The sequence below is a fragment of the Phaseolus vulgaris genome, chromosome 4 (assembly GCF_000499845.2).
Source record: "Phaseolus vulgaris cultivar G19833 chromosome 4, P. vulgaris v2.0, whole genome shotgun sequence".
NCBI lineage: Eukaryota > Viridiplantae > Streptophyta > Magnoliopsida > Fabales > Fabaceae > Phaseolus > Phaseolus vulgaris.
The window spans coordinates 28,463,787-28,484,835 of record NC_023756.2 but is presented as its reverse complement, the minus strand read 5'-3'; the positions used below and the strand labels follow the sequence as shown (position 1 = coordinate 28,484,835).

Sequence of the window (21,049 nt, the reverse complement as noted above, 5' to 3'; positions counted from 1 at the left end):
AGGGACCCAACTCTTCTAAATGGGTTTTCCTTATACTGGACCCAGAAACCGACCTTCCAGGGTGCTCGATGCTTGAAGAGCATATCGCAGCGGGACTAGAAAGTGTGTCACTTCTTCTCCAACCTGAAGGTGGTTTTTTATACGACCACCCTCATAAGCCAAGAGTTCTCCCCAAGAGGACTAAAAGCGTACATTGGTATCTTTCCTTTTTTTACTCTTACTGATGTTGACTTGTTTATTTGTTTATTGAACTTCCCTTGTTTTTCTTGCACACAGTATGTTGGGTAAGCTCAACAAGAAGGATTTGGCAGCTAGAGCCAAGAAGATGAAAGCGACTACCCAAACACTCCCCACTGAGGACCTTAAGCTGAAAGTTGTTGTCGACGTCGCCCCTGCTCCTATTGACGATGAGGAGACCTATTCTGGGTCGGTTTTCAAAAGGAGACGAAAGACCATCACTGAATCCTTAGATCTCTCTATCTCAGATGGGCGTGCTCCTTCGCAACAGGCTCCTCCACCAAGCCCACCTCCTCCTCGTGACATGGAGGTGGTGCAGGAAGGTGAGGGTACAAGTACGTCGTTGCCCAAGCCTCAGGAATCTATCCTGGGATGGACTTCTCCCAACTTGGCTTTGGCAAGACGGTGGTAGACGGGCAACTTGTGGATGAGTAGCGCACTTGTGTAACCTGCTGCCCTTTGTGGCACTATGAACAATCCTAATACATATATATGATACTAGTATTTTGATTTGCTTATTTGACTCTTTTAGCGTTGGTAAGCCTCGACTAGTATGTTAACAATGCATGTCTTGGTGAAAAACGAGTAGTATAGACTTATCATCTAGTAGTAATTTAATCAACTACCCAAATAACATAATGCACCAACTAAGTATGGGAAATCACAATGCTCTGGTAGAGCTAACCTGTGGATGACTCATACCCTCTGGCTGCGAAGAACGTCTTACTCGCTTGAGCGTTAATTAATCACGTGAGCAAGGATCATGCTCTCAATCTTGTCGAATAGGGCATGCATGCTTAGAAGGACCACCCGCTTTCTGAGCGCAAATTTCCCCAGTATCGAGGATGACTTAAGTATCTAACTTGGGCACTAATCTCCATACCAAGTCTACTCTTAAGTAATTGTCTTTCCTTGCTTGGAGTATCAAGGTGTTGGCTTACAGACCAAGTATACTATTTACACCTTTATGGTGCATTGCTATCCCGCAGGGTAAACCTTAGCTCTTCCTAGAGAGCGCCTGAGCTCGGGTGGTTTAACCAACGCCGAGGTGGGTCGTATTACCTTACCATTGATAAACAATTTCTTCATGGCGCCTACTCGGGTATTCTGACCGAGTGAGGACACCTTACCTGCCTTAGTTATAGCTAATCGTGGCTTAGTACTTCTGGACTCAGAATCTTACTAAGCTAAACAATCTTAGTTACGACAAACAAAACTTTAGGACACCTGAACTCAAAATCTTACTCAGACAAGGTCGTCCTACCTCATAGTACGTGCTCAGGACGCCTGAACTCAGAGTCTTACTGAGACAGGTCGACTTCCCAACTTAAGCCAAACAATCTTAAACCAATTCAGGGTACCTAAACTCAGAATCTTACTGAGAAGAGGTTTCCCCACTCGAGACACCTGAGCCTGAAATCGTACTAGGGTGGTAGGTTGCCTCATTTAATAATTTCATGACTAATTATACACACATGGCGCTTACTCAAATAATTCATCGGCCAAGTCGCCTTATCGTGTACCAACAAGTAATTCGGATGACTCGTTTTTCAAGAACAGTTTTTCATAGGGCGACCTTATTAAAAAAACCCTCGTGAAGGAAAAAAAGTGTCCCCTTAATTATTCGAATTGTTCATAAAAACATTGACAAAATATATCAACTGAAATAAAACTTGAGGTTAGTCCCGTAACACGTCCAAGGTATAACTCCACCCTCTAGAGTTTCAAGCCTGTAGGCTCCATTTTCGAGCACTTCCACCACGCGAAATGGGTCAGTCCATTTGGGAGACAACTTATTTTTCAACTGGTAAGGATGAGTCTTTCTCATTACCAAGTCAGCGATCTGGAACTGCCGAGGTCTCAGCTTGGACTTTTGCTTCAGCTCCACACTTCTCTTCAAAGCTTCAGCTTTGACGCGTGCTTGCTCTCGCACCTCGTCGAGTAGGTATAGGTTTACCTTCCTCCCTTCATTAGACTTTTCTATCATGAAGTTATGGAATTGTGGCGAGCTCTCTTGGATCTCCATGGGTATCATGGCATTTAACCCATACACCAAACTGAAGGGCGTCTCCTTCGTGGTGGATTGAGGAGTGGTGTGGTAGGCCCACAAGATTCGAGGCATCTCTTCTGCCCAGGTCCCCTTAGCTTTCTCCAACCTCCTCTTCTAACCTCTAAGCAAGACTCTATTGGCAAACTCGACTTGAGCATTCGTCTGAGGATGCTCCACCGAGGCAAACACCTGTTTGATCCCGAGCTCTGTGCAAAACTTGCACAACTGTTGACTTGAAAACTGGGTACCATTATCGGACACCAAGTGTCTTGGGATCCCAAAATGGCAGACAATGTTTCTCCACACAGTGCTGGACCTTGTGGGCGGTTATCTTCGCAACTGGTTCGGCTTCTATCCACTTGTGAAGTACTCAATCGCTACCACGAGATACTTCATCTGACGAATCGTCAAAAGGAAAGGACCCAAGATGTTTATTCCCCATGTATGGAAAGGCTAGGGGCTATGTATTGATCGCAACTCCTCGGGGGGTGCGTGATGCCAATCAACATGCTTCTGACACTGTTCGCATCGCTATGCATACCTCATGCAGTGCTCCCTCATAGCTGATCAATAGTACCCAGCTCGAACGACCTTCAAGGAGAGAGCTCACCCTTCGACGTGGCTTCCACAAATGTCTTCATGGAGCTCTTTCAAGATACAGGTGCACTGATCCCCACTCACACAAGTGGGGATAGGATGAGTGTAGCCACCGTCCACCAGGGTATACCTTCTTGCGTTCCTCTTGATCGTCTTTGCCTTTGTGGGCTCTGCCAGGAGCATACCATCAACAAAGTAGCGCTGGTATGGCACAATCCAGGTCTCCACTATATCGACCTGTAAGACCTCCAACGACTCTTCTCCCGACAAGCCATAAACAATTACCTTGGGCACCTTCAACGTTTCTTGTGTCTACGATTGGTGCCTCCTTCCTTGTACCGAGCTGACCTCTAAGGTCTCTACATGACTGACCTTTCCTGCTCCATCTATAGTGGTCATGGGTGACTTTAGGGTCTCTTGGATAACTAAGCTCTATCGACCTCCCTTGTTTGAGCTCTCCAGCTTGGCCAGCAGGTTTGCTCGGGCATTCTACTCCCTTGGAACATGCACCAGCTCGAACGTGGGAAAAGTTTCCCTCAGAAGTGTAACACACCTCAAGTATGAGGCCATTTGTGGATTTTTCGCTTGGTACTCACCTATGACTTGCCCGGTTACCAACAACGAGTCACTTTTTACCAACAAACTTCGAGCGCCCAATTCTTTGGCCAGCAGCATCCCAGCTACCAAGGCTTCTTACTCAGCCTGGTTATTGTTGGCCTTGAAGGTGAATCTAAGGGCCTGCTTAATCAACAGTCTGTTAGGTCCCTCCAGAATAATCCCAACACCGCTACCTTGCTGATTAGAGGATCCTTCCAGGGAAAGGACCTATTGAAAGTCTTCACCTTCTACCTGGGTGGCTTCTGAGGATAGTTCTACCACGAAATCAGCATACACCTGACCCTTGATAGCCCCCCTGGGTTCGTATTGCACGTCGAACTCAGATAGCTCGACTGCCTAGCGCACCATCCGATCTGCTACATTAGGCTTCTAGAGGACCTTGCGGATATGGAGATCGATCATTACGATTATAGTGAAACTCTGAAAATAGTGACGGAGTCGCCGAGCTGCAAATACCACTGCCAAGGATGCCTTTTCGATGGCCTGATATCGTACCAACGGCCCTTGTACTACCTTGCTCACAAAGTATATAAGACTTTGAGCCTGATCATGCTCTTGCACAATGGCCGAGCTGATTGCCCAATCTGTAACTGCAAAATAGAGATGAAGGGGAGTACTTGGTAGCGACTTACAAAGGATACACGGGCTGACCAAGTACTCCTTCAACTTGAAGAATGCCTCTTCACACTCGTGAGTCCATGTGAAGTGGTTGTTCTTCTTCAAACACTAGAAGTAAGGGTACCCCTTATCTCCTCCTGTTGATAGGAACTTGGATAGGAAGGCCATACACCCAGTCTGCTAATGTACTTCCTTCACAGTGGTGGGACTCCTCATCCCTATGATTGTTGCACACTTGTCTTGGTTCGCTTCTATCCCCCGTTCAGTGAGCAGGAACCCTAAAAGCTTCCTTGCTTTTACCCCAAACACACATTTCTCTAGGTTTAACTTTAGATTGTACTTAGCTATTGTAGTGAATAACTCTTCCAAATCAGCAACATACCAATCCTTTTCTTCCGAGGTGACGACCATGTCATCCACATATGCTTGTACGTTTCTCCCAATCATGGGGGCGAGAATCCTATCCATCAACCTCTGATAGGTAGCGTCGACATTCTTCAGCCCAAAAGGCATGACCTTATAATAGTAGCTGGAGAGCTCCGTCATGAAGGCAGTCTTGCACTCATCACGGGGGTGCATGCGGATCTGATTGTACCTCGAGAATGCGTAAAAAAAACTTAAAAGTCGGCAACCAAAAGCGTTGTCCACTGATACAAACCCATAGATGACTAAAGACACAACAATCAATTTGCAAAACGGTCATTCATCTCAAGTTACAAAGTTGGGGCCCACCAAACCTCAAGACAACATCAGCAGAAGAAGAAGCTATAAACCAGAGCACATAAAGTTCTTCCTGCTAGTCTTCTTAAATGTTTAGAATATTTTGTAAATAAGTTAGGCTCACATGAGGGATCCAAATAGTAGAATAAGCAAGAGTAGGTTTATATAGCATAAATAGGAGGTGAAGATATAAGAATGGGCCTATGAGAAGTCCATTAGGATAGGAATGAAACCCTAGGTTCTAAAGTGTGTAGGAATGGGCGACTTTGACCTAAAGTCCAACCCTAGGTTGCCCCCTTGCATAGACCATCCTACCCCTCTCCTTTCTTGTTCTCCAAGGCTCCTCATTCTATAAATAGGAAGCCTCCCCCTTTGTAAACAAAAGTTGAAATTATAGTAAAGAAATTATGCACAATTTTTGTGTGAGTAGTGAGTGAGTGTTCTCCTCCAAAATTGGTCTTATCTTGTGAGATATGAAGCTTTCAAGTGGCAACCTCCTTTCACTCATCTTGGTGATTCTATCCCATCAAGTGGCGTGATCTACCATAGCTTCACATCCCTAAGTTCTCCTTTTCATCATCTCTTCCATTTATCCATTTCCATTCCATTCTATCTTAAACATGTTCTTAGTTTTGTTTCTTTGAATTTCAATTAGGTCTTCTCTTTTGTTCCTTTATTGTTTGTTCATTTTCGCACCATATTTATCATCATTCTCACCATATAATTGTGTTTTCCTTTTGCCTTTGTGAAATGAACATTCACATCTACTTAACCACTTGGTTAAGTTAATGTCCGGTACATCCCTAAGTTCTCCTTTTCATCATCTCTTCCATTTATCCATTTCCATTCCATTCTATCTTAAACATGTTCTTAGTTTTGTTTCTTTGAATTTCAATTATGTCTTCTCTTTTGTTCCTTTATTGTTTGTTCATTTCCGCACCATATTTGTCATCATTCTCACCATAAAATTGTGTTTTCCTTTTGCCTTTATGAAATGAACATTCACATCTACGTAACCACTTGGTTAAGTTAATGTCCAGTGGGGATTTTCCTTAGGTTTTTCACCTCTAATTGTCTTAAAATCTCAATCATAAATATCAAAGTATCACCTAATGATCAATCCTAAAATCAACTCACATCATTCACCAAGGAATCAATGTTGGGCAGCGGATACGAATCCTTGGGACAGGCCTTATTCAGGTCTGTAAAGTCGACGCACATTCTCCACCATTCGTTTGCCTTCTTTACCAATACCATGTTTGCCAACCACTCAGGGTATTGGATCTCCCTTATGTGGCCAACTTTTAAGAGCTTCTGGGTTTCCTCTTTGAGGACTAGACGTCTCTCTCTTCATTGAACTTCCTTCTCCTCTGTATCACTGGCCTAACTTCTCATCCATAGTGAGTCTATGACACAAGAAGTTAGGATCTATGTCGGGCATGTCTACAGAAGACCATGCAAAGCATTCATGTTCTTTGCTATCACTTCGGCGATCTGGTATTGCATCTTCTGGCCTAGTGATGAGCCAAACTTGAATGTCTTCCCTTCAATCTCCTTTTCATGAACCTCACAAGCAGGCTCAGGTTGCCTCTCGCTGGTGGCTTCCACTTGGGTGGTGACCATACATAAGGGATTTATCCTATTTTTATTTTTCCTTTATTTTAATATGGTATCAGAGCCATTGAAAACATATCCTAGCGAGAGTTTATTAAGCTTATCAGACCACCCATTATCGGGTTGCTATCGGACCACCCATAAATAAATAGTCTCACACACGAGTGAAGGGTCTCGGGGTGAGAAGGGTGTGTTGGAGATCCCACATCGACTAGAGATAAGGAAATTTCATAGTATATAAGTTGGTTATGGGCCCATTGGTTATGGGCCCATCATGATTGATCATCTTATTGTGCCTAATGCACCTAAAGATTCACCACCAACACCAACTCTTTAGGTGTACAATCGTCGTCAAACTTCCCATCATGATGTGAGTTGATTTTAAGATTGCACATTTTATGGGTTGCACTTTGTTTATGATTTTTTTGGATTAACAATTATAGGTGGGAACCCAAAGAAGATACTCACAAACTTAACCAAGTGGTTAAGTAAGTGTGAAGGTTCACTTCTATAGGGCAAAGAGAAAAACACAATTATATGGTGACAATAATGCAATGGTGCAAAATTGAATATAATATGGCAAAGATAACCAACAATTTAAGAGACAAACATGAGAATATAAAGATGAATGGAATGGAGGGTGCAAAGAAAGATAAAAAGAGGAAGAGATGAAGAGAGCTTATGGAAGAAAGAAAGATGTCACACCACTTGGAGAAGAGAGAGTTCCAAGATGAGTAGTGCAAAGAGCCTCCACTTGAGATGTTACACACCCAAAATAAGACCCAAAAATGAGAGCTCACAAGTCTCACAAAAGAATTCCTACAGAGTTTCTTTACTATTCAATTTCAATTGTGAATACACGAGGCAAAGAACCATATTTATAGGAAGGGGTGCCTTGGTGGTCAAGATGGGGAAGGGTAGAATGGTAATAAGAGAGGGGCGGCCAAGGGGGTTGACCATGGTCAAAACCGCCCCTTAGATATGTCTGTTAGAAGGTAGGTCAACCTTCTTAAACCTAGATGCCTTGTCTTGAAAAAGTGGGTTTGGTAGAAGCCCATTTCACTAAGTACACTCCCTTTTATGCTATGTGAACCTACTATGACCTATTTTTCTATTTGGACCCCTAAAGTGAGCTCAATTTATTTACAAACATGTTTTTGTCTTTTAAGACCAGAAGAAAGAACATTTGATGTTCTGTTCCATGCCTAGTTCTTCTTCTATTAAGGTTCGTCTGATAGTTGGTTAAGCCTTGTCTTGATTGCTGAGATGACTGATCAGAGTGAATTGTCTCTAGAGTCTTTGGTCAGCTGCTTGGCTACTTGGATTGTATCACATCATCTATTAAAGAACTCTCTTCTAGTGCCAACACCTTTACCCCCTTCGGATCTGACTGTTGAACCTGATCTTCCTATTGCCATCTATAAAGGTATATATTCTACCTATAACCTTCTCCACATTATACTAATTTGAGTTACCATAGACTATCTCAATCTTTTATTCTTGTCTTTCGTGTATTTCTTTTGTATCCATTCCAAAATTTGTAGGTGATGCCTTAACACATCCTAGTTAGCGTTAGGCCATGCTTGATAAAATGAGTGCATTTCAGAATAATGGAACTTGGGAACTCGTTCCTCTACCTTTTGGAAATTTTGTTGTTGGTTGCAAGGTGGATTTTTGCTGCAAAGTTCGTCCTGATGGTACTATTGATCGTCTCAAAGCTCGCCTTGTGGCCAAGGGTTATACCCAAATTTTTGGTTTAGACTATGGTGATACTTTATCTCTAGTGACAAATATGGCTTTTGTTCGTCCTCTTTATGAACTGGATGTCAAAAATGTATTTCTTAATGGGGATTTGCAAGAAGAAATTTTATAGAGCAACCTCTCAACTTTGTTGCTTAAGGGATTCTGGTTGCTCAAGGGAGTCTTTTAGATTAGTATGTCGTCTTCGCAAATCCTTATATGGCCTTAAGCAGTCTCTCAAGGCTTGGTTTGAAAAATTTAGCAATGTTGTTAAATAGTTTGGTATGACTTGCAATGAAGCAGATCATTCAGTTTTTTACCATGACTCGAGTCTTAGATGTATTTATCTTGTAGTATATGTTGACAACATTACTCTTACATGCAATGATCACCATGGCATCTCACGGGCAAAACAACACCTTTTTCAACACTTTCAGATGAAAGATCTTGGCAAACTTAGTTACTTCTTTGGGAGTGAGGTAGCACAATCCAATACTGGTATTGTTATTTTTCAAAGAAAATATGCATTGGATATTTTGGAGGAAACTAGATTGATGAATTTGAAAGGTGTTGATACATCCATGGATCCCAATGTCAAACTTTTATCCAATCAGGGGGAGTCTCTCTTAGATCTTGAAAAGTACAAAAGATTATTTGAAAAATTGAACTATCTTATTATTACTCGTCCTAATATTTCCTTTGCAGTCAATGTGGTGAGTTAATTTCTTAATTTCCCATGTGAAGACCATTGGAATGCAATCATTCGTATATTGAAGTACATTAAAGGCTCCCCATGAAAAGGTTTGTTATTTTGTCACAATAATTATACTAAAGTCGTTTGTTATCCAGATGTTGATTGAGCAGGATCTCCATTTGATAGAAGATCACCTTTTGAATATTATGTCTTCATTGGTGATAACTTGATCTCTTGGAAGAGCAAGAAACAAAGTGTTGTAGTGAGATCCTGTGCTGAAGCAGAATATATAGTTGTGACCTCAACTACTTGTGAACTTATTTGGCTTAAACAATTACTTAAAGAATTACAATTTGGAGATGTCACTCAAATTACACTTTGATAATGAAGTTGCTCTTCATATTAGCTCAAATTCAATTTTTCATGAAAGGACCAAACATATTGAGATTGATTGTCAATTTATTCAATAAAAGATTGTATCGGGAGATATTAAGATTGAGTTTGTTAATTCAAATGATCAATTAGGAGATATTTTTACTAAATTATTATGAGGACCTAGGATTGATTATATTTGTAACAAGTTGTAAATATATGATTTATATACACCAACTTGAGGGGAGTGTTATTATTAGATATTATCATATATTTCTTTTTATGTAACCATATTTCCTATATGTTTTTCCCTATATAAACATAATCATATGTGTTCAATATACAAAAAAGACTAAACCATAAAAAAAACAAGCAAGAAAATCTGCAAGAGACTGCGTGAGCAAAAAAACAAATAGGTGGAAAGCACCACAAGTGAGCCTAACCAATCGACATAGGATAACAACAAGTAACCAAAAACCTAAGAAGACAAGACTATAACCACCCAAAATAAGAAACATACTTGAGATGCAAGATTAACCCCAAACACCAAGCAATGAACCTAAACGGAGGCACAACGAAAAAGAACGTTTTGGTAAAGAGGATTCACATATAGATGTTACTTTCTCAAACTAATTCGGTCAACCCTATCTTTCTATGCTCATTCTAATTCTTTTAAAGATTACTTAATTTATTTTTCGTTGTGAAACTTTATTATATTTGTTCTAGTATCGTTAATATAGTCTCACATCGTTAAGGAATCGAGATCAAGAGCAGTTTATATACTCTTTCTCCCTCCAATCCATTGAGGCACAATATCTCAGATGTGGTGATTGACCCTAATAATATTATCTCAACCAACTTAAGGTCAGAACAATATTAAAACAAAATAAATAAATAATAATAATAACAATTAAAACATAAAATTTGACAGTTAAATTTTTAAGCTTCTATCTACAATAGCTTTACCGCAATATATTTATTTTTTCGAATTTATTTAATAAAGTTTATTTAAATATTAGTTGGATAAAACTGATATTAATTTATCATTCCTGAAGTGTCTAACATCATCATATCATCCGTTGAACCCATTTATTAAACAAGTTTTAGATTTTAAACAACTCTTAGATTTTAGATGCTGATATCACTTATATTGAAGTTTTTTACAATTTTAATTTAAAAATATAATACTAATTTAGTATAGGCTAACTAAAGTAAAATCTTATGAAATAGATTAAATTAATATGATTTCAAAAACTACTTTGATTGACTTAACATGTAAAATTTTAATACTCTTTTAGATAAATATTTCTTTATTGGATAATTTATGGTTAATTCTTAAAATGGTAAAACTTTTCATTTCAAAGTAACATTTTTATCTTTTTACCGACCTCTCGTTTTTGCAACAAAGAAAGGGCAAGTTTTTTTTTCCAAAGATTCCTTTACTGTATTTAGCAGTTATAATGAGTAAAGAGAGAATTCTATATTATATATTATATTTATTAGTTAATTTTAATATTTCATTAGTATAAAATTGCATTTTTAACTAATTAAAAAGTCACCAAAAACAAGTTTTGATTATATCATATAATATAAAACCTGTATCCATTCATTATATTCTAATCAAATTCGATCACTTGTTCTGCCTGAAATTGGTTTCTTAAACATATTATCTAAAGATTAATTATCTCTACTCTCTACGACATCTTCAACTCTCTTTTTTTTAAGAATATTCTTAGTATAAACAATAAAATGATTTTTTTAAAGAATTTTTGCACTTATCTCTATTTAATGACAGTTATATTATATCCTCTTTAATTTATTGTAGGTAATGTTTATCTTTTTACATTTTGAATAAAATGACACTTGTATTTAATATTTTAAAATCAGATAACTTATTCAACTAATTTTTTACCAATTTGATACCATTTACCCTTTTGATATCAGTTTTATTACAACCAAATTAATTTTACACCAATACCAAACTAAATAGGGAACTGTTCCAATTGAATTGACCAGTCCAATCCGATTTTAGAACTTTCTTTAATTACTTATTTTATTTTAAATTAAAATATCCATTAAAATTTAAATAACCTAAAATTATGAAAATTAAAAGTCAATGTTTTTAATATAGAAATTGAGAATCATTATAAAAATTCAAGAATTTATTTCTTTTATATATAAAAGGTTTATACTTTTTGTGAAAACTGGTTTTAATATAAAAATAAGTAAATATTTTCTAAAATATATGGTTAGATTTATTAATTTATTACTATATTTATATATAATTTTAATATATATATATATATATAATCATAAATGTTCCTAATTAATAATATACTATTTAAAATTGGAATGTAGGTCTATTTAAAATTAATGATACGTGAATTTCATGTAAAAAAATCTCCATGTTTTTTTTATCCAGATTATGTTTGATTGAAATAAAATTATTAAAAAAATCTTCTTTGGATATTTTAATAAAATTTTAATTTAAGATCACTAATTAAAGGGAAAGAATCACCATAATGAAGGATCTCAGTGGAAATAAATTTTTCATTTTTTATCAGTTTTACAAAAGCTAATTGCTTATTAACAATTGAATTAATTGATAAATAATTTCATCGTAAGTTTTAATTATTTTTATAATAAGAGAGATAAATGAAAGTGAAGTAACTGCTGATGTGATAATTTAATTTATCTTAAACAAATAGAACACAGTAACTTTATTACGTAGTTGTTGGGGAATTTACTACACGTGTAGTTCCTCACACTCTCTTCTGTGCGCTCCTCATCGAATCTTGTCTCTCCCATTCTTTCTTTCTCTCTCTCCCTCTTCTCTGCACACTGCAGCCTTCACCTATTTTCCCCCAAATCGTACGCACCAAACGCACACAGATACGAGGTTAGTTTCTTCAATTCAACTTTTCTTATTCCATTTTTCTTTTCTTCATTTTTAGTTTACTTCTGTAACTTGTTGATTCAACTCATACCCTTTTGTGAATTCTTCTCAATTTGAATACTTTTTGCTCAGATCCCGTTGAGGGCCTGTGGCTGGTGTTTGTGTGATGTTATGGCTGTGGGTCGGTGCTTTCATTGTCGGTTAATGATTTGGGTCGTCAGAGTTGCATTTCTGTTTTTTTTAAGTCCTCTAGATGCAAATCAAGTGGTCATTTTGGAACCTTGTTTTTGGGGTTTGTGTTTTTCGGATGTGGGGGCTTTTAGGAATGAGAAGTTGTAGATGTGTGAATCAGAGTTGGGGTGTGGAACAAGTAAAAGTGTAGGAATCATGGTAGTGTGACATGATTATCAAATAACTTGTTCCTTGAGCATGTGATCAGGAGCATGTGTTAAGAAATGTTCATCTCTTAAATGGATCTCAATACTTCAAAAGATTAATCCTTAGCTTTTTACTGGAGGATACCATGTGTTCAATCCTACCCCAAAAAGTAAAAGTGTGGGTGGGAAGAAGAAAAAGAGTAGCAAAATAAAGGCTAAAATAAATTGAGGCTTTGTTTAAACATAAAAGCAAGAATTATGGAGTAATTGATGTCGTTTTGCATGTAGTTGTAGAAAAGTAAAGGTATGGTTTAGATTTATCTTTTACTAGACATATGACTATATGACTGATTTCCTAGTCTGCTTGAGTGTGAGTTTTTTACTTTATTTTAATTTTTGCATTTAAGTATGGGTAGCCTACAAACTTGGTCATCAATCATTAAACTAATTTTTGGCTCATCAACCTTTGAGCTTGACCCCTTTTCAGAAACCTTTAGAATTATTAACCTTTTGGTTGCCACTTTTCTTCCATCTTCTTCCTCTTGCTCCCGACATCCTTTTTACTGTTCCAACTTCTTTGTATGGGACCTATATATTTCTGCATGGAAGGTTTTCGGTTGTTTAACATATAAATTGTCTGAATTCTTCCTGTGATGTGCTGCAGAAGAGGAAAATTTTGCTGAAAATTGTTGAAACTGAAAATCTGACCTTGTGAGAAAATAATATGGAATAATCTGAGTACCTGATTTTTCCTCCTGTATTGACGGTGTTCTAGTTTGAGGCCGTGGAAGGTGAGGGTTGGATTTGGAAAAGATTGTCTTTGCTTGATAAATTTCTGAATATTTTACTTAGATCCAGACATGAGGGCCCAAGTATCCCCTGTTACATAATCATATATGTGATTCTGTAAGGGAAAAGCATTTTGATGTTAGAATCATCATATTTTATGCTTCATTTTCTTTAATGGTGTGAGAAATATGCTGAGAAGATCAAATATTTCTTACTCATACAGTGCATTATAGAAGTTCTTAAGGCTATATCTTAGGGTTTAAATGTCATACACCTCATACTTGCTTTAAATGGAGGACATTAGGTATTAAGTAAATGACATAGGTGAAGTAATGTGACAGATTTTACTATAATCACAGTAGTATGCTTCTAAGATTACAGTGTCTGAGGTTTGTTGTTTGGTCTATTTTCACTTAGGATTAGGTGTCCAATACCTAACCTAGTTAACCATTTGCTCATAGGAAATGGGTGAATTTTGGTTTAAGAAGAATTCATCATGTGGTGCTTCTTTTTAGCTTAGATCTTTCAAGATAGATGGTTCAAAATTGAGCTGAATATAATATTTTTTCTTCCCTTATGCTATATCCCAGAATTAGTTTGATGTGAAATGCTTAGTAAAATGTTTAAATGTGTCAATTATCTTACTTCTGACACAACTTGTTGGTGAAGGTTGCAAGAGTCACAATGAGTCTGGCATGTCTTGTGTGCCATAGTGTGGATAGTCCATCACCATCACACTCTTTCAGGAGCTACTCTGTGTCAAGTGCAGAAAATGAAGGAAGATGTCATGCTGTTGCAACCTGCTTAACCAGGAAATTATCTCTTCCACCCTCTGCAGTACACTCTTTTCTTGCACCAACATCATCATCCAAAGTGACACCGCAACCTACTGGTTCAAGTAACAACTTAATACCTGGTACGCCGAGGCTTGTACGAAGCCGTGCAGTGACAAGGGACCGAGTAAGAAATTGGAATTTTGATGAAATTGTAATGCAGTCCTAGTCAAAACTATAAGATAGAATAAGACTAGGGAATTTTCTGGTGGGATAGTTTATAGCATGGGATTGCTATTTTGCCCCTTTAAATTTTGTTATGGGTGCAATTTATCTCTTTCTCTAGTTTTCTTGTAAAAGAGTCCAAACATTTCTAGTCATAAAAATATCCTAATGTGTGATTCTACTTCATTTGGCATTTTCTGTCTGCACTTCAAGAATTAACCAAAGTTGTCTAGCAAAAGTAACTTTCAAGAATAAAGACAGACAATTTGTAACACTTCCTTTCCTTTGTAGTTGCCTCTCACACCATGCAAGTCTAAGTAGTAGAATAGACAAAAAAAAGAACTAAGTTTTGATACCATTTTAGATTTCATCGAAAAACTAATTGAAATTAAGTGAAATTTTCAAAACATTAATCCTAAAAGGTTTAATTATGTTAAGTATCAAGGTTGACTTAGGATCAATTGGGAAGAGTTTCTCCATTAACATTTATATGAAAAGTAAAAGAAGAAAAAAATGATTGCATTTATTTTAACTTGTGGAGAAGTTCATTTTAAATAAGAAAGTTAATTTTGACTTTTATTCTTATTTTTCTATTCTATTAGTGTATATGGAGAAGTCTCCAAAAGAGACTCTAAAATGAAGTGACCAATATATTTTTCTCCACTTTTTCATCACTCTAATTTCATATATCATTCCTTCAGTAGCAGAGTTCATAAACTACTCATATAAAACTTCTTAAAAATATAAGCTGTAGTTTCAATTGCACACAAACTTAATTAGAAATGGTTCTGTCAAGAGTTCCATGATTTCTATGTCTCAGAAAGATCAATCTATAGCAAACAAATTGTCAGTTGTGATGAGATGATTTGTTTCTAGCCATTGTGTTGTTATTTGTCAATCTCTCCCATATTTAGCAACAAAAACACTTTACAAAGACACTTTTTTAATCCCTTTTATTATTGATTGCAATATTTTAGAATTTATAAAATTTCATGTAAGATTTATTAAATAAGAATTGAAATTCCCTATTCTGTAAATTTGAATCAATTTTAACTACTATTAAAGAGATTAGAAAAAGAATTATCCAAATATTTTACTAACAAGTCAGTCTTATATATCCTCACCATTTTACTTTTATCAAGTCAACTTCCCTCTCACAAACAAAAGTCAACTTGTAAAGTGAAGATAAACTTGGTGCAATATCTTGAAGAGAATTGGTGGTTGTTCTGTCTCATTCTCACATAAGAAAATAAGAGTGTGGATTAGTTGTCAAATTCCTTGTGGGTTTCTTGAAGTTTGTCTCTTGCTAGTAAGTGAAGAAAAATGATGATTTTGTGGGGGCATGGTAGATTTTTGCTTTCTGGTCTGACCCCATTTTTCTGCCTAGTTTCAATTATCATAATATTTTATAAATAAAACTTTAAATAAAGGATAAATATAATAATATTTTGCTTATGTAAAACCACATTCAAAATATACTATATAAAATAAATCAGCAAACTGTAAAGCTATTACTATTTGAATGTTAAATTAAAAAATAAAACTCTTAAATAGAAATCCAAGGTGAAAGTTTCCTTGGGTTAAAAAATTCACACTTACAACACATTACACTGTTTGGAGAAACAGTAATAGTGTGCTTCTTGGAAGAATTTTAAGAAGAAATTTTTCATTTCAAGATAGGATTTGAATATTTTCACTGGTAAACAATTGTTTGTTTTTTTCAATATTAATTAGAATTTTATCCGCTAATGTGAGACACTATCTTTTTGTTCACATGTTATGAATTTTTTTTATCAGTACCTACAATTTTTTTTTAATTATTCACATTAATATTATTTTTTGTTAATAGTTTGTTTGGATTTTTTTATATGTTGAATGGAGAAAATTTTCAACTAAATTAACTAATATTGTTTAACATTTAAGAAAAATTATCCATTTATTGATAATTGAAATACTCTATTAAAAAAATTAAAATTCAATCAATTTAAATTGCTTTATCCAACGAAACATTTTTAAAATAAAACTATTTTAATTAATATAAAATCAAATTCAATGTATTTAAATATTTTATCTGTGCATAAACACAAGTTGAGAAAATTTAAAATCATTTTAATAAATAAACAGAAACTAAGTATATTGGGAAGAAAATAATCTCATCAATGGATATTTTGAATACACATTTTCCTCCTAGTATAACCTATTTCATTTTCAAAACAATTTCTTTCATTTTCAAACAATAATAGTATATATGATGGAGTTGTGGATATATTTTGTTTAGAGGAGCTGGGTGACAACTATAGTCACTGTGATGAATTAAGAGTACACAAACAAGCAAGGTTGAAAACAAATTCACATAAGTTGTCATGCAGTATATTGACATTTTGAATCCTAAAAAGGTTACTTAGAACATTTGGTGTTTAATGAAAAAATTATCTACAAATAAAGCCAGATTTAACTCACCATAATTAAATATTTCTTACTTATAAAGAATCAAGATTGGTGTTCAAGGTTTGCCATGATTAAATCGCACTTGTTTTTTTTTTCTCAATTTTTTTTTAACTCCTAATACAACATGATTAACTACATAATTTTTTTAAAACTAAAAAAAATAATAAAATAAATATGTGACATTTTAGGAATTTTACAATCTTATTACATAGAAACGGATCATAATTTCCAAAAAAACACCTAAAAATCATCCATACATCAAAACATGGCCTTCGGTCCCAAAACGTCTACTTACATCATCTCCCACCTTTATAAAAAAAAATTGTCATGACCTAAGTTGTCATTATTACACTCAACCAAACAAAAACAATAAAATACAAGAAACCCAAAACAACAAAACACAAGAAACCCAAAATGTCTTTTGAAATAAGTTTATCATCATTCAACATAGAATAATTATTTTGAACCTCCAGAAATCCAGCAATCCCAATGGTGTATATAGTTGCTGAAGGAAACCAAAAGCAACAAAGTTTACTCTGTTAAGTACATTTTCCAGTCACCAAGGTAGAAAAACCATTTGGATAGAAAACACTTTAGGTCCAGAACAAGTAAAAAAACATAACATAGTATTTCACGTTCACAAATATGATCCAATAAACTTGGATCATCAACAAAGTCCCACAAAATTACCTTTAAAGTTATTAACAAATGTAAGAGTTCAACGACCTATCAAGATAAAAATAATTAAAAAGATTTAGGAAACAATTACTTAACTATAAGTAATATTTTTTAAATCGGAATTAGAATATATACAATGCAACTGAAGAAGGAAAATAGTGAAACCAGATGAGCCTATCACTCATTTTGTGGGTAGTTTCTTTCTGCACCTTCGAATTTTTTTGGTTACCCGAATAAATTTTTGTATTCCAAAATGCCCTTCTAAAAATAAAGTTAAAGTAGTTTATATTCTAGATTATGTAATCCAAAAATCTTTTTTAGAATTCATGATTATCTTCTAGATTATGTAATCCGAGATTAACTTCTAGCTTATATAATCTAGAATATATCTAGATTACATAATTCATTTACTACTCTCAAATCCAGAAATCCAGAAGAGATTTCTGGATTATGTTATCCACAATACCATTTTTATAAAATGTATTTCGGATTACATAATCCAGAGGTTATTTCTAGATCTGAGATTAGTTTTTGGATTATGTAATACAATTTTATTTTATTTTAAATTGCTTCTAGATTCTATAAATCCATAGAACACTTCCGGATCCAAATATATATCTTCCAGAATCTGAAATATTTTTAAAAAATGGAAAAAACGAAAGACACTCAAGAAAATAGTGGAGGTCCTTGGAGCTGCCATAAGATAAAATGGAAGGGGAAAAAAAAGTGTATGAGATTTTAAAGATTATTATTTTTTTTTTCTGAAGAACAAAAAGGTATTATCACATACTAACTACGGGTGCCTCAAAAATATATGGAGATGCTGGGCACAGCCCATCTTGTGTTTTGTGGTCCCAAAATCCTTTACTCATACTAGAGAACTAAATTGCATCTCTCATTAATGTAATTGTGTTAAAATTAATTAAAAACTTTTATGACTGTAATAATCCTACTTCATTTTCCTTAAAAAAAAATCCTGGTTGACTTCATATCAATAATTTTCAGATCCCAAGGTTATAGACCAAAAATTTCTTTATATTATTACTGAATTTAATAACGAGTTGCTAAATAAAATGTTTGATTATTAGAACAATTACTTTTAGCAAAACACTTATCACATAGTAAACAACCCTTATGACATATTTTCTGTTAGGTCCATTGATTTTATTTTTAGAAAGAATACTTTCACTTGACAATCAACTTTAATAATATAATAATACATATTAAGATTTTAAATTAAAAAACAAATGAATGTTTTTGTAGGTGTTAAATGAATGTATTTAATCTTTTAGATAGTATCACCACTCTTTTGTTTTTGTTTTTGTTTGTTTCTCACAAACATAAGATTATCATATTTTGTTAACACAAGAGGATCTAAGCCCTTTACAGATCAATTTCCCTTTAATGTGTTGGCTAAATTCCTTACACAAGAGAAGTGATGTTAATTATGATCATATAAAAGGTGAAACAAAGTGGGGTTCAAGGTCTAGAGATGAAAGGATCTCTCTGCAGCAAGAAGGGGTATCCAATTCCTCTTCTCTGGGATGGAAAAGCAACAAACAAGATGCTCACAAAGAAACCAACCACAAGAGGGAGAGTGTTGGTGAGCTTTCTAGGCAATGCTGGGTAGTAACACTTGACAACATCTTGATGCAAGCCTGCAAAAGCAAGAAAAGAGACCAAACACAATGATGCATAGAAAAGATCACTCAATCTTAGTCTATAATCTGATGGCACACGAGGCTTCTTCTTTCCCCCATTGAAAGTCCATATCCCTCTCAATGTTGCCACTCCATAGTACAACCTTCCAGTGGCACTTCTGAAGCTGTCAGTTAAGGTGAAGAACACACATGACACTGCCAAAAGGGCCAAAAAGGTTCCCATCAACCATCGGTTCAGTGTGTTGCATTTACCATCATCTGTGAGAAGAGGTGCAAAAATGCTGAAGGCAAGGATGGTGATTGTAGGCAAGAGAACATTGAGCCTAGCAGTGCCACTTAGTATTGCATTGATCACATAGAAATAGTTGGACTCATCAATGTCATAGTCATCAAGATCATAGTAGTCATCCTCCTCACTATTCTCTTGCTGTTCATCTTCACAGTGGATGATCAAATCTTCACTAACTGAGTTCCTCATCTCCAACCAGACAAGATTTGCTGATGGTTTTGAAGTTCATTCATGTGGAATTATAAGGAACTGTTTTCCACCTTTCTATATTATTTCTTGGATTTGGTTTTGGTTTTGGTTCCTTCCTTTGTAAAGAAAATTCTTGAAGGAATATATTTTTCCTTCTTCAGCATTTTTGCTTTCAAGTAGGGAAACCTTTATGCTTTGCCATGCTTCCACTTTCCAGAAGAAACCTTCTGTTCAACAACCTTTATAACTAACATTAATGTTGTCTTATTTATTTCAGCCACTTTTTTTAAGTTATACCTTCCTTTACACATGTTCAGAACCAATCATTTTTGCTTTCTCTTTGTCTATTTCACATTACTTTTTAACACATATTCTCTTCATACTTCTTATGAAGATGCTAAATGGTAACACTTGAAGAAGAGGACAAAGAATTTCAGACTTTCTATGATGCAAGTATAGCGAAACTGATGCAAAATTAAGCAGACCTGGGGCTAATGTTACATGTGTCAAAAAAACTTCCTTTCATTTTTTTCTCAAATTATGTTATCTTGAAATCATTTATTAACATTAATGTAAAAATAATGTGTTGACTTATTCTTTTCTTTTTTTCTTTTTTGGAGCTTCATAGAATCCAACATAGAGAGATACAAGTGAATTTTTTAGTTTGTAAGATTGGTTACTTTAACATCCTAAAATTTATAAAATAAATTACTTACCTTTGCAAAAAAAAAAATCATTAGTTTTAGTCTTAAATCTGACAAAGAAAAAGACCACTGTCTGTATATTTGTTTCATGTGCGATCAAATTATATAATAGAAGAGCACAATAGTAAAAGTATCTATATGAGAATAAAAATATTTTTTAAAATTAAATAATGTATGCATAAGTTAAAAAAAATAGTTATAAAAGATTAATGTTCAAAAGCTTTTATAACAAGTTCTGTTTAAAGTAATTCTAATTTGTGGAATTTTTTTATTTATTTTCTTTTAGTGCAATTGCTTATGAAAATAATTGCCTACCGAAATGTTTCAATTTTGAAATTCAACTGGGTTTGGGTCCATGTAATGCACGGCGTAAATCATAAGGTTTGATATAATGTGTAGCCCATTAGAAGAAAAAAAAACTACCTACAATACTATAAATCTATGGGAGAATGTCTACTAAGCTTATAATAGTATAAAACTATACCTTAAATTTATATACAAATACAAATATATTTATGAGAGAAGAATAAAGAAATAAGTAAAATATTTATATTATTGTTTCTGCATACGTATATATCTATATAATTATATATAATTATTGTAGTTAACAATACAAACAACTCATATAAGGGTGCATATGTTATAATTATTGCAGTTTACAATACAAACAACTCATATAAGGGTAACCTATATTAAAATATATTCTCAACATAAGTAAAAGTATATAACCAACCACAACAATTCAATTTCATTTAGATAC

General features: G+C 34.8%; 3 protein-coding genes and 1 long non-coding RNA gene across 4 annotated transcripts; 1 reads left to right on the top strand and 3 right to left on the bottom strand.

Moving 5' to 3' along the window:
* Window positions 1-1,894: 1,894 nt before the first annotated feature.
* On the bottom strand, window positions 1,895-2,359 carry LOC137838592 (uncharacterized). The gene has a single exon (XM_068647833.1). The coding sequence runs from the start codon at window positions 2,357-2,359 to the stop codon at window positions 1,895-1,897; it is 465 nt and encodes a 154-aa protein (XP_068503934.1).
* Window positions 2,360-12,004: 9,645 nt separating this feature from the next.
* On the top strand, window positions 12,005-14,506 carry LOC137837508 (uncharacterized). The gene is made up of 2 exons (XM_068646515.1): window positions 12,005-12,159; window positions 13,992-14,506. The coding sequence occupies exon 2, from the start codon at window positions 14,007-14,009 to the stop codon at window positions 14,322-14,324; it is 318 nt and encodes a 105-aa protein (XP_068502616.1). The 5' UTR covers window positions 12,005-12,159; window positions 13,992-14,006; the 3' UTR covers window positions 14,325-14,506.
* On the bottom strand, window positions 12,766-13,992 carry LOC137837509 (uncharacterized). The gene is made up of 2 exons (XR_011085479.1): window positions 13,276-13,992; window positions 12,766-13,191 (listed from the first exon to the last, which is right to left on the bottom strand). It is a non-coding gene; the product is annotated as an uncharacterized lncRNA (long non-coding RNA).
* A 4,315-nt stretch (window positions 14,507-18,821) lies between the features above and the next one.
* LOC137836470 (protein DMP2-like) lies at window positions 18,822-19,742 on the bottom strand. Its single transcript, XM_068645169.1, has one exon. The coding sequence runs from the start codon at window positions 19,583-19,585 to the stop codon at window positions 18,926-18,928; it is 660 nt and encodes a 219-aa protein (XP_068501270.1). The 5' UTR covers window positions 19,586-19,742; the 3' UTR covers window positions 18,822-18,925.
* Between the last annotated feature and the right edge of the window lie 1,307 nt (window positions 19,743-21,049).

What these genes read in the sequence shown, in the direction of transcription:
- LOC137838592 (XM_068647833.1), bottom strand. Translation starts at nt 2,359, where the DNA reads ATGCCTCGAATCTTGTGGGCCTACCACACCACTCCTCAATCCACCACG.
- LOC137837508 (XM_068646515.1), top strand. Translation starts at nt 14,007, where the DNA reads ATGAGTCTGGCATGTCTTGTGTGCCATAGTGTGGATAGTCCATCACCA.
- LOC137836470 (XM_068645169.1), bottom strand. Translation starts at nt 19,585, where the DNA reads ATGAGGAACTCAGTTAGTGAAGATTTGATCATCCACTGTGAAGATGAA.